Genomic DNA, 17,843 nt, shown 5'->3' with positions numbered 1-17,843 from the left:
GTTAGCTCTCTCAGCAATGACTGATAATTAATTATTACTACGGGTTCATTTCTTAAATATTCTGATGCTTTTTTTTTTTAATAAAGAGAATTCTAATTACTGGAAACTTCAATGCACTACAACTCAACGACAAAACATATTTTCCTGAGGTAAGCAGTATATGAAATAGTTTTTAGTCATTACATGCAGCATTAAAACTTTAAAGTGTACTCACATATACTCGTATTTTAAAATTTTATTAAGTAAAAGTTGCATGCTTCATCTACAACTATGTAGTGTTTTAAGTGCAAGTATCTCCCAAGTTCCACTGTCAAAAGTTCTTTTAATAATTGAGGGTTTAAAGTGGGGATTGTTAAGTCTTTGTCAAGACCATTTTCTTCCATCTTGGGAAGGGTCCTGAATAAACTCCACTCCACCCTGGACCGGACCCCTCAGCTGTCTGCAGAGCGGCTCATCCTGAAGAAGCAGCTGGCTGTGCAGGACAGGGACACAGACAAAAGGGAGGGGGAACCAGGTAACAGAGGACATGTCCTCCTACATGATGGAACTGCAGGGGAGGGACAGTCCTGAGAGACGGCAAGCAAACGCCCCTGCACAGAAAAGCCATGATTAATAGACAACTGAACTATAAGGAAATCAGGCCTAGAACCCCGCTGATCCGGAGACACCTGCTGGCACTCTCTGCCGGTCAAGGGGCTGGGAAATCCCATGGTTTATGTTTCCCTCCACCTTGATGGCACAGCGAGGCCAAGGTCTGGTGCCATGGCCGGGCGCTGCCCAGTGAGCCCCGGGCCCCTAGCCTCTCCCAGCTCATAGAGAAAAAGCTACAGTTTAAAAGAGCAACCAGAATATAAAAGATCCAGCCCTTACGACGACGTCTGCTGAATTGGGGGGTGGGGGAAGCTTCTGGAACTCTCTCTGGGAGGGAGAGGCTGGTGATCATGACTGATTTCGTTTCCCTCCACCCTGCTCGAGGAGACGGGAACAGTGGGGGTGCCTCAGTGAGCCCTGGGATGCCAGCCCACACCAGCCCCTGTCTGACACACACTGGGACACCCCTTGTCAGCACTCACTACAGCCCCAGCTGTGGCCCCATGGTGACACACCCCAGGCCTGCACCGCTTCAGCTCCAGATGATGTGTCAGGGCATGCACTGGTATAGACTGCCCGGTGACACTCCAGCTGTCCTGCCAGGGCGCCCTCCGTGTGAACAGTGCTGGGACGGGCCCAGCCTTTGGCCACATTAGCAGTGGCCGTTCCACGAGGGAAGCCCCGGCCCCAGTCACACAGAGTCTACCCAGGGGATGAGCACACACAGACCGTTCACTCTGAGTAGAAATAGCTGTCTGCCTAATTGCCGGAACACACGCAGTCAAGTAAAATGAGGAAACAGAAGAATATGCTCTGAATGAAAAAACAAGAGAAAACCTCAGAGAAGGACTACATGGAGTGAAGGTAAGCATGGTGACCAATAGAGGTGAAAGCAATGGTCAAAGAGGAGAGGAAATGGACTCCAGGAGAACTTCAACAAAGAGAAAATATGAAAAAGAACCAGTCAGAAAGGGAGAACACAATAACTGAAATGAAACTACAGAGGGAATCAAAAGATTAGAGGATGTAGAATAATGCATCAGCTGTTTGGAAGACAGGGTGATGGAAACACCCAAGCTGCACAGCAAAATGAGGATGAAGTAAGGGATCTCTTGGACAGCACGTGTATTACAGGAGTCCCAGAGGAGAAGACAGGGAAAGGAACAGAAAACTGATCTGAGTAGTAGGTAGAAATTTCCCTAACCTGGGAAAGGAAACAGACATCCATGTTCAGGAAGCCCAGAAAGTTCCAAACAAGATGAACCCATGGAGGTCCACATCATGAAACACAACAATTAAAATATTGACTATTAGATATAAAGAGAGAATTTCTAAAGGAGCACAAGAGCAGCAACTCGTTACAGACAGGGAAACCCCATAAGGCTATCAGCTGGCTTTTCAACAGAAATCTGCAGGCCACATGGGAGGTGCACGATACAGTCTAAGTGACAAAAGGTAAAAACACTAGAGGAATACCTCCCCTTCAAGTTTACCATTCAGATTGAAGGAGAGAGAAAGAGTTTACCAGAAAAACCTAAAAGGAGTCGATCACTACTGAACAGGCCTTAAACGTGAAAACGAAGGGCCATAATCAGACAAAAATGATGAATGGAAAAAAATTTTATCCGTACCAGCAAACATACAGTAATGGTAGGAGAGCAAGCACTTAAAAAGCCAGTATAAAGGTTAAAAATAGGAAAATCAATTATTTTAAAAATTAGTGTTAAGGGACTTACAAAATCAAAGAGATAGTAAAAATGAAGTTCTTTTAGAAAGTATTCAAACTTTATGTGACCAGCAACACACAACAGACTGCTATATTCTTAGCATCCTATATATAAACCTCATGATAAGTACAAAACAAAAATTACACTAAAAATAAAGGGAAAGTCAAGTGGAACACTATGGACAGTCATCTATCACTAGGAAATAGGGCAAGAGATGATGAAAAGGAAGAAGTACAAAAACAACCAGAAAATGAACAAAATGCCAATAATTCTCATCAACAATTACTTTATATGGAAATAGTCTAAATGTTCCATCAACAGACATGGGGTGAATGAATGCGTAACAAAACAAGACCCATCCATCTGCTGCCTGTGGAGGACTCACTTTAGACCCTAAGACATACAGAGACTGAAAATGAAGACATGGAAAAAAGATAATTCATGAGAATGGAATAAAAAAAAAACCTTGAGGTAGACAAAACAGAAATTAAAACAAAGATTGTAACCAGGCAAGGAAGGGCACTGTAGAATGATAACAGGATCAATCTAACAAAAGCATATAACAAGTGTGAATATCTAGGCACTCAACATTTGTACATCTAAATACAAAGCAAATATTAACAGATATAATACAATAATAGTAGGGAAATTTAACACACTGTCTTCCTCATCCAGGCAAAAAATAAGAAAACCATTTCCTTGAATTACACATTAGACCAGATATATTCAGAACATTCCACACAAAAACCACAGAATGCACATTCTTTTCAAGTGGACATGGAGTTTTCCCTATAAGAGATCACCTGTTAGTCAACAAAACAAGTCTAAATAGAGTAAAGAAGAGTGAAATCATATCAAGCTTCTTTTCTGACCACAAAGATATGAAACTAGAAATTATAAGAAAAAACTTGGAAGCTAAACCACATGCTACTAAACAACCAACAGGTCAATGCAGAAATCTGACAGGAATGGGGGTGCCTGGGGGCTCGGTTAAATGTCCAACTTTAGCTCAGGTCATGAGTTCACGGTTCATGGGTTCAAGCCCCGTATCCGGCTCTGTGCTGACAACTCAGAGCCTAATGCCTGCTTCGGATTCTGTGTGCTTCCCCCCACCCCTCCCGCTGCTCATGCTCTCAAAAATTAAATAAATAAATAAATAAATAAATAAAATAAATAAATAAATACATAAATAAATAAAATATAAAAGGAATATTATATATATGTAATATATAATATACATGCAATATAATATATAATAATTTTATATATATAAAAAGGAATAAAAAAACTCATGGTGACAAAGGAAAATGAAAAAACAGTCCAAAAACACTGGCACACAACCAAAGCAGCTGTAAAAGAGGGAAATGTATATTGATGCAAGCCTGCCTCAAGAAATCAGAAAAACCTCAAATAATCTAACCTTACATCTAAAGAACTGTTAAAAACAAAACAACAAAACCCTAAATTAGTAGAAGGAAAAAAAGATGAGAGCAGAAATATATGAAATAAATAGTAAAAAACATGGAAAAGAGCAGTGAAAGCAAGAGTTGGTTCTTTGAAAACATAAATAAGACTGCCATGCCTTTCACCAAATTCACCCAGAGAAGACAGAGAAGACCCGAATACACAAAGTCCAAAGTGAGACCCACGTAACATGTGGCACCTCAGAAACACACAGGATGATATGGCACTACTATGAAAGATTTCATGCCACCAAACTGGACAATCTAGAAGAAATGGAGACACTCCTAGAAACATAAAATCTTCCAAGAATGAATCGAGAAAAAATAGAAAATCTGAACAGACTGAATACTAATAATCAAATTTAATCAGTAATCCCAAACACCCAACAAACAAAAGTGTAGGGCCAGATGGCTTCACAAATAAATTCAACCAAGCATTTAAATTTTTTTTATGCTTACTTTTAAGAGAGAGAGAGCACAAGCAGGGGAGGTTCAAAGAGAGGGAGACACAGAATCCGAAGCAGGCTCCAGGCTCTGAGCTGTCAGCACAGAGCTCGACCTCATGGACTGTGAGATCATGACCTGAGCTGAAGTCGGACGCTCAACCGACTGAGCCACCCAGGTGCCCCATCTACCCAACATTTAGGTAAGACTTAATATCTATACTCCCTAAACTATCCCAAACAATCAAAGAGGAAGGAAAACTTCCAAATTTATTGTACAAAACCCTTATTCTGACATCAAAATCAGACAAAAACACTACCAAAAAGAAAAAAAAAAAAAGGAAATACAGACCAATAAGCCCAAAGAATATAGAGCAAAAATCCTCAATAAAATATCAGCAAAGGACATTCAACAATAAATTATGAGGATCATTCACCATAATCGAGTGGAATTTATTCTAGGGATATAAGGCTGGTTCGATGACCTGCAGATCATTCAGTGTCATAGACCACATTAACAAAGTTAAGGATAAAAATCACATTATCATCTCAATTGTGCCGAAAAAACAAAAAAATTTCAAATCCACTAATGATAAAAACTCTCGGCAAAAAGGGTTTAGAGGGAACATACCTCAACATAATAAAGGCCGTGAAGGACAAGCGAAAAGCTAACCATACTCGGTAGTGAAAAACAGGACTTTTCCTTGACGATCAAGGACCAGACAAGAAGTCTACTCCTACCACATGTATTCAAAGTCACACTGGAAGTCTGAGACATAACAGACAACAGAAAGAAAGAAATGGCATCCAAAGGGGTAAAGAACTAAAACTGTCAGTGCTGGCAGATGACATGATGCTGCATGTAGAAAACCCTAAAGACTCCACCGAATACCATTAAAATAAATGAATTCAGTGAAGCTGCAAGATACAAAATCAATATACACAAGCCTGTTGCGTTTCTATGCACTCTTAACAAAAGAGCAGAGAAACTAAGGAAACCATTCCATTTATAGTTGCACCAACACGAAAAAAGCACCAAGAAAACACTTAACCCAGGAGGTGAAATACCAGTAACCTAAAAGTACAGAATTCTGATGAAATAAATGCAAGACAACACAAACCAGTGTTAACATATCCAGATCGAGAAGTGGAAAAATTAATGTTGCTAAAATGTCCACACCATTCAAAGCAATCTGTAGATTCAATGCAATCCCTATCAAAGTACCCACAGCATTTCTCAGAGAACTAGAACAAAGAATCCTTAAATCTGTATGGACCCATAAAAGACCCTAAATAGCCCAAGCCATCTTGAGAAAGAAGAACCAAGTTGGAGGTGTCACATTCCCAGATTCCAAGATAACCTACGAAGCTGTGGTGATCAGAATAGTATGGAACTTGCATAAAAGGAGACACACAGATAATAGAAAAGAAAGCCCAGAAACAAACCCAAGCTCATATGGTCAACCCATTAAAAAGAATACACAATTAAAAAACAATAATTGAGGCAAAAGGGTGCTCAGAAAACTGACCATTACCTGCAGAAGAATGAAACTGGACCGCTTCCTTACACCACACACAAAAATAAACTTAAAATGGATCAGTGACTTAAAATGGGAAACCTGATACCGTATAACTCCTAGAAGCAAACACAGGTAGTAAGCTCGGTGTTATGGGCCATAACCTTTTTCTAGGTATGTCTCCTCAGATGAGGGAACCAAAAGCAAAAATGAAGTATTGGAACTACACCAAAATTAAATGCTTTAATACGGCAAGGAAACCATCAACAAAACGAAAAGGCAACCTACTGAATGAAAGAAGGTATTTGCAATTACATATCTGATAAAGGATTAACACCCAAAATATGTAAAGAACTTACACAAGTCAACTCCCCTGCCAAAAACAAATGCTCTGATTACAAACTAGGCCGAGGACTTGAGTAGACATTTTTCCAAGAAAACATACAGATGAAAAGATGCTCAACATCACTAACATCAAAGAAGCACAGGGACTTACCAGCTTACACCTGCCCTAATGGCTAGTGTCAAAAGACCAGGGATAGCAAGCGTTGCTGAGAATGTGCACAAAAAGGATCCTTTGTGCTCAGCTGGTGGGAATTCAGATGGCAGCCACCGTGGAGAATGTATGGAGGTTACTTAAAAACCTCAAAGTACAAATACCATACCTATTCAGTAATTCCACTACTGCATATTTACCCAAGAAAAACAAAAATACTCATTTGAAAAGATAAACATACCCCTCTATTTATTGTGGCATAATTTATAATAGCCAAGATGAGGATACAACCTCGGTATCTCCTGAGAGATGACACGAGTGGACGCAGCAGAGTGTATGAATGGAGAGTGCGTATGTGCAGACACACACAGAGAACAGATAACTCAGTCCTGAAAAAGAATGAGATCTGGCTATTTGTGACAGTATGGATAAACCGAGAGAGTGTTACTCTAAGTGAAGTAAGTCAGAGAAAGACAAATACCATAGGACTCCATCTCTATGTGGAATCTAAGAAACAAATCAAACAAACCAATAAACAACACGGAAGCAGACCCGTAAACACAGAAGACAATCCAGTGGTGGCCAGAGGGTATGGGGGACGGACAGAATGGGTGGAGCGTTGTGGAAGGTACAGGCTTCCAGCTCTGGGATGAATCAGTCATGGGGACAAAGGGTACAACACAGGGAGTACAGTCGATGGTGTTCTATGCTGTGTGGGGACAGATGGCAGCTACCCTCGTGGGGGACACAGCACAGACCTGTTGAACCCCTGTGCTGCACCCCTGACACTAATGTGACATGGTGTGTCAACTGTACTTCTATTTACAAAAAAGGACTGCTTTCTTCACGTGTCTACGCCCAGCATGGTGACCCCGTGTGACCGAAACCAGATGTGTACGAACCTGCCGACACTGTTAGCCACCGCATGGCTAACTGTGACCACACACGAACAACACGTGGCAATCCACATGATCACTAAAGGCTTTTTCTTACCAGGATATACGTGATTTAGAAATTAGAAACTATATTGCCATTCTTTCTATAACAAAATAAAGATTTTAAAATGTCCTGTACATTGTAAAAATGATAAAGGGCACAATATCTTGACTAGAAATCCGTTGCAGTGCAGGTGAGGTCAGAAAGTAAAGAGACAATACACAGACAAGACTACGCCATCACGAAGGCAGAGGCGCCTTACCTGGGGGATCCAGCCCACACAGCAAGGGAGGACGGGCGACACGCTGGGAGAGTCGTGCTGGTTCTCAGCGAGCCGGCTCCCATCAAAGCTGCAGCCTTCCAGCAGCAAGCCGCCCATCTGCAGGGAAACAACAAGCTGTGAGATCACAGCCGGAAACTTCAGGTCACCGCATTCTAATGACCATGGATGCCAAGTACTATGAAAACAGAGATGAGGGTATTAAATCTGAGAACAAAAACGGGAAGACCCAGACCGGTGTTCACAGTGATCTCGCTGTAGACTGAATTCTCGATTTTAGTGGATACTTTATTATTTATTCAGCAGATCGTTTAGAAAAAAATACAAACGTCATTAGTTAAAACTGCAGGTAGGTGGGCATTAGGTTAATAGAAATATAACGGAAAATGCCAAAAAGTTACTCCTTCTCCAAGAGGGTGAAATAAAAGCATAAAGGAGATTACGTGCTCCCTGCTTGGAATTCTGACGTCATTTTTAAAAGAACAGAACGAAAGTCAGAAAGTTGAATGAAAAACACTTTACACATGCCATGTAGAGCTGAGAGAATAAAAAAGAGTTAGGGACACCTGGGTGGCTCAGCCAGTTAATAAGCATCTGACTCTCGATTTTAGCTCCAGTCATGATCTCCCAGTTCGTGGGACCAAGCCCTGTGTCAGGATCTGTGCTGATGGTGTGGAGCCTGCTTGGGATTCTCTCTCTGCTTGTCCCAACTTGTGTGCAAGCACTCTCTCTCTCTCTCTGTTTCTCTCTCAAAGTAAGTAAACTTAAAAAAAAAAAAAGGTAATCTTTTTCTCTAAATTAACCTTTGTGTACGTTTAGGAAATTATGAAACTAGAAATATACTTTTTTGGTAATATTTGTTCCATATTTCTTCTTCAAAAGTATTCATTCTTTTAGTTTCTGCACTGTGAATCTACCCTGAGTTTTTTAAAGACATCAAATCTAAAATCAGTATTTTGTATTCAGAGCCACACCTACAGTCTCAGAAAGTACAAAACAATCTTACGAGTGTGACAGAGTTTCAACATGTTAAATGAGTGCTCAACCTGCCCTAATGGCTAGTGTCAAATACCATTAAACATGTTTCAACAGGTTAAATGAAAGTGCTCTAGAATTTAGAGTCATGACAACACTTTGCGCTGGTGTAGTGTGTATTTTAGGGAGTGGTGGAGGTGTGGGGAGACACTAGCAGACGCCTTGACCAACAGTTTTGAACAGCTAATTTTACAGCACGGTTGCCGTTCCACAGAAAGATGAACGACGTGTTTGCTTGCGCGACAGCTGGAGTAACGACAGAATTACGGAACGCCTAACTTTAATATTCTCCAACAGCACTGACGTGATGATGTACAGGCTACTTTAAGAGCTGGTAAAGCATGTTGGCCTTGAAAAAATGTTAATTAAAATTGAGAGTACCTGCTAATTTCAGTGCTAGAACCTCTCCAGGTAAGACCTCCACCTAGGTAAGAGGTAAGGCCTCTTCTAAAAATTTCATCAAGTTTCAAGCTCCATTAGTCTGCCTAGAAATTTGTAAACACACGTCCCACTGACGGTGCCACAAGCTGGCTATGTAAGATGAGTATACGGGGATAGAAACTCTTGCTGTTTCTCTCCTCACCAGGAAGGGCGGCTGAGAAACAGGCCTCTCTGGAGCCTACCCCTCCCTAGCCTGCGGCTCCTCATGGGCCCCCGACAGACGTCCTTAACTCCCCCAACCCTCCCACATGCCATCAAACTGCCCACGCCCGCCACTTGCAATCAACACCTTCGAAATCTTTCCTTTTCTCTCCACACCCGCTCAGATTACCCTGTCATGAAATTTAAAGTCCATCTGTGAAATTCAAAGACCTCCCCATTCCCTAGAATGAAATAATGTAAACATATTAGGGATCGGAATGATATCAACAAATGCTACCCTTGCTTCAAATGCAGTTATTCTTTTTTTTTTTTTAACGTTTATTTATTTTTAAGACACAGAGAGACAGAGCATGAACGGGGGAGGGGCAGAGAGAGAGGGAGACACAGAATCTGAAACAGGCTCCAGGCTCCGAGCTGTCAGCCCAGAGCCCGACGCGGGGCTCGAACTCACGGACCGCAAGATCGTGACCTGAGCTGAAGTCGGGCGCTTAACTGACTGAGCCACCCAGGCGCCCCTCAAATGCAGTTATTCTTTAAAGAAAGGAGTGAAAGAAGCAGGCCCCAAATATTTCCCTTATTACTGAAAAAGACAGCGTGGAGGATCTAATAAGTCTCTGGGCAAGTGGATTCCTAATATTAAAATCAAGAATTCAGCAGGCTTAACAAGAACAGACACAGAGGCCAAGGGAACAGAATAGAGAATCCAGAAATGGACCCACAACTATATGTCAACTAATCTTCAACAAAGCAGGAAAGAATATCCAATGGAAAAAAGACAGTCTCTTCAGCAAATGGGGTTGAGAAAACTGGACAGCGACATGTAGAATATTGAACCTGGACCACTTTCTTACACCACACACAAAAATAAACTCAAAATGGATGAAAGACCTCAATGTGAGAGAGTAAACCATCAAAACCCTATAGGAGAACACAGGCAGCAACCTCTTTGACCTCAGCCACAGCAACTTCTTACTCTACACATCTCAGAGGCAAGGGAAATAAAAGCAGAAATGAACTACTGGAACCTCATCAAAATAAAAGACTTCTGCCCTGCCAAGGAAACAATCAGCAAAACTAAAAGGCAACCGATGGAATGGGAGAAGATATTTGCAAATGACATACTGGATACAGGTTAGTATCAAAAATCTATAAAGAACTTATCAAAATCAACACCTGAAAAACAATCCAGTGAAGAAATGGGCACGAGACATGAACAGACACTTCTCCAAAGGAGACATCCAGACGGCCAACAGACACATGAAAAGATGCTCAATGTCACTCATCATCAGGGAAATACAAATGAAACCCACAATGAGATACCACCTCACACCCGTCAGAGTGGCTAACATTAACAACTCAGGAAGCAACAGATGTTGGCAAGGATATGGAGAAAGAGGATGTCTTCTGCATTGCTGGTGGGAATGCAAGCTGGCACAACCACTCTGGAAAACACTGTGGACGTTCCTCAAAAAAATAAAAACAGAATTACCCCATGATCCAGCAGTTGTACTACTAGGAATTTATCCAGAGGGATACAGGTGTGCTGTTTTAAAGGGGCACAGGCACCCCAATGTTTAAGCAGCACTAGCAACAACAACCAAAGTATGGAAAGAGGCCAAATGTCCATCGATGGAGGAATGGATAAAGAAGATGTGTGTATATATATACAATGGAGTATGACTCGGCAATCAAAAGGAATGAAATCTTGACATTTGCAACAACATGGATGGAAGTAGAGTGCATTATGCTAAGCGAAATTAAGTGAGAGAAAGACAAATATCACGATTTCACTCATGTGGAATTTAAGAAACAAAACAGATGAAGGGCGCCTGGGTGGCTCAGTCAACTAAGGGTCCTACTTCAGCTCAGGTCATGATCTCACAGTTTGTGAGTTTCAGCCCCATGTCAGGCTCTGTGCTGACTGCTCAGAGCCTGGAGCCGGCTTTGGATTTTGTGACTCTCTCTCTCTCTGCCCCTCCCCCACTCACACTCTATCTATGTCTGTCAAAAATGAATAAATGTTAAAGAAAAAGATGAACATAAGGGAAGGGAGCAAAAATAAGATAAAACCAGAGAGGGAGGCAAACCATAAGAGGCTCTTAAATACAAAGAACAAACTGAGGGTTGATGGGGGAGGGCGGGGGAAAGGGCAAGTGGGGGATGGGCACTGAGGAAGGCACTTGTTGGGAGGAGCATTGGGTGTTGTATGTAAATGATGAATCATGGGAATCTACTCCTGAAGCCAGGAGCACACTCTATGCCCTGTATGTTAGCTAACTTGACAATAAATTATATTCTCTCTCTCTCTCTCTCTCTCTCTCTCTCTCACACACACACACACACACACACACACACACACACACACACACACGAAAAAAAGAATTCAGGAGGCTTAACTTCTATTTACAAGAGTACTGAGCTAAGGACCCAGCTGCAGAGATGGCCCCCAAGGAGCAGAGCAGAATGTTATACCCAAGAGAAAACCACAAGGAAGACACAGTATGTGATATTCAGTTTGAGTCAGCGACCCAGGGCAGAGAGACTAACTCCTTTCCTGGGAAGGGGAAGAGCAAGAGAGAAGGCAGAGAGAGAATCTAGCTAGGAGTACGAGTATTAGTAAATACTCCTCCACAGGGAAAAAAGCCCAACAGGAATGGGAAATGAGAATTCCCCTCTAATAATACATTTAAAATATTTCAAAAACTTTCTGATACAGATTAAGTACTTAATAAGTATCAGCTACTATTGTTTACTTAACCCAATTAATCTTTTAATTTTAAGAAATTTGGAATTATTTTATACAGATATATCCATTTAGGTGAGACAAAGGCTTGAGAAAAATCTGGATAATTTCCAGTGAAAAAGCTTTTGTCTAGAATATTTAATTTTGCACAGTATTTTCCACACTTATTCTAGATAACTGAATGCATTCCATCACTTCATTTATGCTGAGTTAGGTGACATGGCAGAGCACGCCTTCTAATTTAATCAGCGCTGTTTCCACTCTTCATCTCCTCCACTAAATGATAAACAGTATGAAGTGCTATTTGTACTTATGTATGAGTGTATACTTCCTACTTCATTTTTACTTGTTTTTTTTCTAAAGTTTATTTTGAGAGTGAGTGTGCATGAGTGGGGGAGGGGCAGAGAGACAACATCCTGAGCCTGCACCATACCGTCAGTGCAGAGACAATGTGGAGCTCGAACTCACGAACCTCGAGATCATGACTTGAGGTGAAATTAAGAGTCAGATGCTTAACTGCACCACCCAGGCGCCTCCACACTTCATACTTTCTAATAAAAGTTTTCCAGAAGTCTGTTTTAGCCATTAATGCCTTATTCCTGCAGGACACTCCCTCTTAGAGGCAAAGAAATAATTATCAATTATTATCGAGATCAAACCTTTTTGTTTACACTCAATTTAAACAGCCACATTGTTGAGGCTACCTCCTGACATCTGTGCCAATGTACTATTTGAGTGAAACCCAAATATTAAGTGAAAGGCATCTAAATGTACATTTCTTGTCATTAAATGATTTTCTTTACTCTTGCTTATAAATGCACAGGTTTCAACTTAACAGAAACAGAAAGTTGTTTAACAACAAAGAAAATATTTACATGCAAAAATGTTATTTACACTGGAAACTCCGATTAAAACATCTAAAAAGAGAGAGGCAATCAGAAAAGAGAAATTAAAAAAAAAACACCCCCATACACATTTGATTTGGTTTAGTTTCAAAACCATGTAAGGGTTAGTATAGATCAGGCATAAGTACATCCCAAATACTAACTACCAAGACCCCAATCTACTTTGAGAGGGCTACCTGTGGGTCACCTGGGTGGCTCAGTAAGTTGGACATCCGACTTTGGCTCAGGGCATGAACTCACAGTTTCTAAGTTCAAGCCCCAGGTCAGGTTCTGTGCTGACAGCTCAGAGCCTGGAGCCTGCTTTGGATTCTGTGTCTCCCTCTCTCTCTGCCCCTCCCCTGCTCGGGCCTTCTCTCTTTCTCTCTCTCAAAAATAAACTTAAAAAAAAAAAGGTCTACTCATAAGATCTCATTTAACTCTTACCTTCTTTTTTTAAAGTCTATTTATTTATTTTGAGACAGCAAGAGACACAGAGAGAGGGAGAAAGAGAGTGTGGGAGGGAGGGAGGGAGGGAGGGAGGGAGGGAGGGAGGGAGAGAGAGAGAGAGAGAGAGAGAGAGAGAGAGAGAGAATCCCAAGCAGTCTCCACACTGTCAGCACAGAGCCTGATGTGGGGCTTGAACTCATGTAACATGAGATCACGATCTGAGCTGAAGCAAGAGCTGGACACTCAACCAACTGAGCCACCCATGCACCCCTAACTCTTAGCTTCTCACCTCAAAAGGAGTTGCTAACAGTTCACTAAAAACAGAATTAAAGCCATTAATTTGTTTCATATGTGATGCTGAATTTCTTGAATACTTCTGATTTGAACTTAAATTTATCTTGGACTTAATGGCAAATTTGATATTAAAACAGATTTTATTTTGATAAGTTATTATATGGATTTACTTGTCAGAATGCTCCCCTTTTAAAAATAAAAGTATTCAGGGTGTCTGGGTGGCCTGGTCAGTTACGTGGCCGACTCTTGATTTTGGCTCAGATCATGATCTCAACGTTTGTGAGTCTGAGCCCCACATCAGGCTCTGTGCTCACAGCATGGAGTCTGCTTGGGACTCTCTCTCTCTCTCTCTCTCTCTCTCTCTCACTCACTCTCTCTCCTTTTCTCTCTCTCAAAAATAAATGTTAAAAAAATCTTTACTAAAATATTTCAAACACACAGAAAAACATTTTTAAATGTGCATGTTCCTATGACTCGGTGTTATTGGACATTAACATACTGCCATGGTTGTCCCATATTTCTAAGCACGTAAACTGAAATAGACATGGTTGAAATCCTGTCTACATACTGTGCCTTTCCTGTTCTTCTTTGCCCTTACATGACCTCATCATTATCTGGAATTTAGCTCTACATCATTGTTAAATATACATGTAGCCATAAGAAATAAATGGTAGTTGCTCAGGTTTGCAACCTGTATGTTATACAGAATTTGCAACCTGCTCTTTTTGTTCATCCCTGGTCTAGGTGCATTCATTTTGTTCTTTCACTTTTAACAGCTGCAGAATATCTGCTGTGTCAACATTCAACAAATGATTCATTCCTTTGCTGATGAACATCTAAGTCGCTGCTAATTGTTTACTAGTAAACACTCCAATAAACATGATGGTACATATCTCCTTAACCACATCTGCATAAATCTGACCGCACGCAATAAAGTTGCTAAGGTGAAGTGTATGGTCATTCTCTATTTTTCGTAATATTGTCAAACTGTTTCCCCAAAATCATGCTAATCACCTATGGTTAACTTATCCTGCTTAAGATTTATACTGTGCCACGCCCTTGCCAATACTTGGTCTGTTGACATTTATGAATTTTGCCAATATATTAGATTTAATTTCATTTCCTGATTACCAGTGGAAACGAGTACTTTACGTTTATTCGCCATATCTTCTTGATCTTCATGTAAGCTGCCTACTGAAATCCTTTGCCTACTTTCTCTCTTCCCCACCAAGAGTTGTATTTTTTTTTAACTCATTTGGGGAGAGAAGTCACCTCTCTCCCATGGAGGCACCAAGGCCATAACTACATAAAACACTACTCTGAAAGTAAAGACCAGCAGACGTGCTCGTCCGAGGCTCAAGATACATAGAAAAAGCCACGTGGAGAAGAGCAGGAAGCAAACCCTGGTGTCGTGGCCGCAGGCAGGTGGGAGGCCGTGGGCATAGAGCTCCTCTTGGACAGCAAGGGGATCAAGCCCGTATCAGGCACCACCCCCCAGGGGCCTATACTGGAAAGATGAGGCCTCAAAATGTCTGGCTTTGAAAATCAGTGGGGCTTAATTCTGGGAGAGCCAGAAGGTGGTGGGAAAGAAAGACTCCATTCTTAAAGGGCAAGCATACACTGTGAGCCGAGACCTAGCGCAGAAGCGGAGGCTGGAGAAGTATGTGGCGTGTATGTCCAGGAGATTTACTGAGTAATTGTAGGGCACGTGTTGGAGGGTCATGAATCGGTGGGAACTTTCTCTGGGAACAGAAGCACTCACGGGGGCCATTTTACCTGCTCCCCATCAGCCAGGTTGGCCCAATGCTAGCAGAAAGCAGCTGTGACACTTCCATATACCTTGGTGGCTCTGCTTGCCTCAGCCCGGCTCTCCCCGGCAGACCAGCCCTCGCAGGGACGCCTCTCAAGTTGCTGCCACCTGCTAGACCCAGGTGGGCGGTCTCAGCATCCCCCCAAGACCCTGTTGCCCTGCCACACTTGGTGCCAACCCGGGCCAGGACCAGAACCCTCTGAAGGCGACTTCCTCCAGACGTGGCGGGGAGAGGGACCCAGCCCCACCCAACATCGCTCCTCCCGCAGTGCATACAGACCCCTCAACAGCTATGCTAGAGGCGACCCTGCCACCAGGGTGCCTGGAGTAGTCAGAGCCACACACTGCAGCCAGAGGGCGGGAGGCCGGCCCTCCTCTTTGGCACAACTGCCAAGTCCTAGCAGGTGGGCACACGCAACCCACATGACAGATACTCCCGGAGTATCCGATCTGGTGACAAAGGGATGGTGCTTCCGAGCCACACAGGATGCTTTCTACGTAAGGCCACTACCATCGAGACTGGGACACATAAGTGACCGACATAATACAAAGAAACAAAAACAGAGAGACAAAATGAGGAGACAAAGAAATATGTTCCAAAAGAAAGAGTGACAAAACCACAGAAGAAGAACAAAATGAAACAGAGATGAGAAATCCACCTGATGAAGAGTTCAAAGTAAGGGTGATAAAGATACCTACTGTACTTGAGAGAAGAGTGGAGGAATTCAGTGAAAACTTCAAAGAGAGAGAAAATATAAAAAAAGAACCAGTGAGAACTAAAGAATACAATCATGACATAAAAAATACACTAATGTAAATCAACAGCAGAACAGAGGATGTAGAATGGGTGAACAACCTGGAAGACAGGTTGGTGGAAGTCAAGCTAAACAGAAACAAGAAAAAAACTGCCAAAAATATGGAGAATAGATTAGGACCTCTGAGACAACATCAAGCACACTAACGTTCACGATATAGTGTTCCAGAAGAAGAGAGAGAGAGAGGAGACAGAAAATTTATTTGAAGAAATAATAGTTGAAAAGTTCCCTAACCTGGGGAAAAAGACATTCAGGTTCACAGAGCTCAGGAGGCCCAAATCAGACGAACCCAAGAAGGTCCACGCCAAGATACACTAGAATTCACAAGTCAAATTTAAACATGAGACAACCTGAAAAGCAGGAGAGAAAGGCAACTATTTCCATACCAGGGAAACCCCATAAGGCTATCAGCGGATTTTTCAGCAGAAACTTTGTAGGCCAGTAAGCAGTAACATGATATATTCAAAATGCTGGGAAAAAGAAAAAGAAAATCTATAACCAAGAATAAATAAGAATAAATGGCAAAGGAATCATTCAGAATGGAAGGATACATAAAGAGTTTTGCAGACAAAGTTAAAAGAGTTTGTTACCACTAAACAGCCGTATAAGAATTGTTAAAGGGACTTCTTTCAAAGAAGAAGGCCAAAAACTAGAAGAAAATGATAGAAGGAGAATTCCACTGGCAAATTCAAACATATAGTAAAGGAAGTAGATCACTCATAAAGCTAGTGTGAAGGTTAAAAAACAAAAGTAGTAAAATAAATCATATCTACAAAAATTAGTGCCAGGACACACAAAATAAGAATATAAGACATTATATCATTATATATATATCATTATCATTATATCATATATATATCATATATATATATATATATATATATCATATATATAAGGGGAGGAGTAAACATGTAGTGCTTTGAGAATGTGTTTGAACTTAACTGATAATCAACTTAATATAGACTACCATAAACATAGAATGTTATAGAAGAACCTCACATGGCAACCACAAATGAAGCACTTTTAACAGATACACAAGAAAAGAAAGAAAGAAAAGCATAACACTACAGGAAAGTCATCAATCAAAAGAAAGCAAGAAGGAACTAACTAATCAGAAAACAATTAACAAAATGATAATAATATGTACCTATAAATAATTCCATGTAAGTGGACTAAATGGTCCAATCAAAAGACACTGGATGACTGGAGGGGTAAACCCCTTACTCCCGAACCCAGAGCTATCTATAATCTGTATGGTACCTACAAGAAACTAACTTCAGATCTAAAGACACATACAGACTAAAAGTCAAGGTATGGGAAAAGATATTCCATGCAAATGAAATGAAAAAAAAAAAAACCTAGCAAAATTTATATCAGACAAAATAGGCTTTATGTAAGAAGAGAAAAAGAGGGGCACTAAATAATGAAGAAAGGATCAATCCAACATAACAATTGTAAATATCTATGCACCCATCATAGTAGCACATAAATATATAAAACAAGTATTAACAGACAAAAAGAGAAACTGACAGTAATAATAGTAGGGAATTTTAGCAGCCATCCCATTTACATCCATGGGTAGATCATAAGACAGAAAATCAGTAAGAAAACAGTGGCTTCAAACCACACATTGGATCAAATGGATTTAACACATATATAGGAACATTACGTCCAAAAACAGAATACACATTCTTTCCAAGTGCACATGGATCATTCTCCAGGACAAATCACATGTTAGACCATAAAACAAGCCACAGTG

General features: G+C 41.1%; 1 protein-coding gene across 13 annotated transcripts in view; it reads right to left on the bottom strand.

Annotated features, from left to right (window-relative positions):
* DYNC2H1 (dynein cytoplasmic 2 heavy chain 1) overlaps positions 1–17,843 on the bottom strand; it is a 353,260-nt gene that overhangs the window by 30,142 nt on the left and 305,275 nt on the right. For 12 of the 13 annotated variants that reach the window (XM_045038203.1, XM_045038204.1, XM_045038198.1 and 9 more), the window contains one exon: positions 7,436–7,552. In XM_045038203.1, coding sequence (XP_044894138.1) covers positions 7,436–7,552 — 117 coding nt within the window. Of the gene's footprint in view, positions 1–27; positions 473–7,435; positions 7,553–17,843 lie in introns of those variants that run through there. The other variant, XM_045038207.1, reaches the window with a different exon arrangement.

This window comes from Felis catus, chromosome D1 (assembly GCF_018350175.1).
Source record: "Felis catus isolate Fca126 chromosome D1, F.catus_Fca126_mat1.0, whole genome shotgun sequence".
In the NCBI taxonomy this organism is placed as follows: Eukaryota; Metazoa; Chordata; class Mammalia; order Carnivora; family Felidae; genus Felis; species Felis catus.
This window is presented reverse-complemented; position numbering and strand designations above follow the sequence as displayed.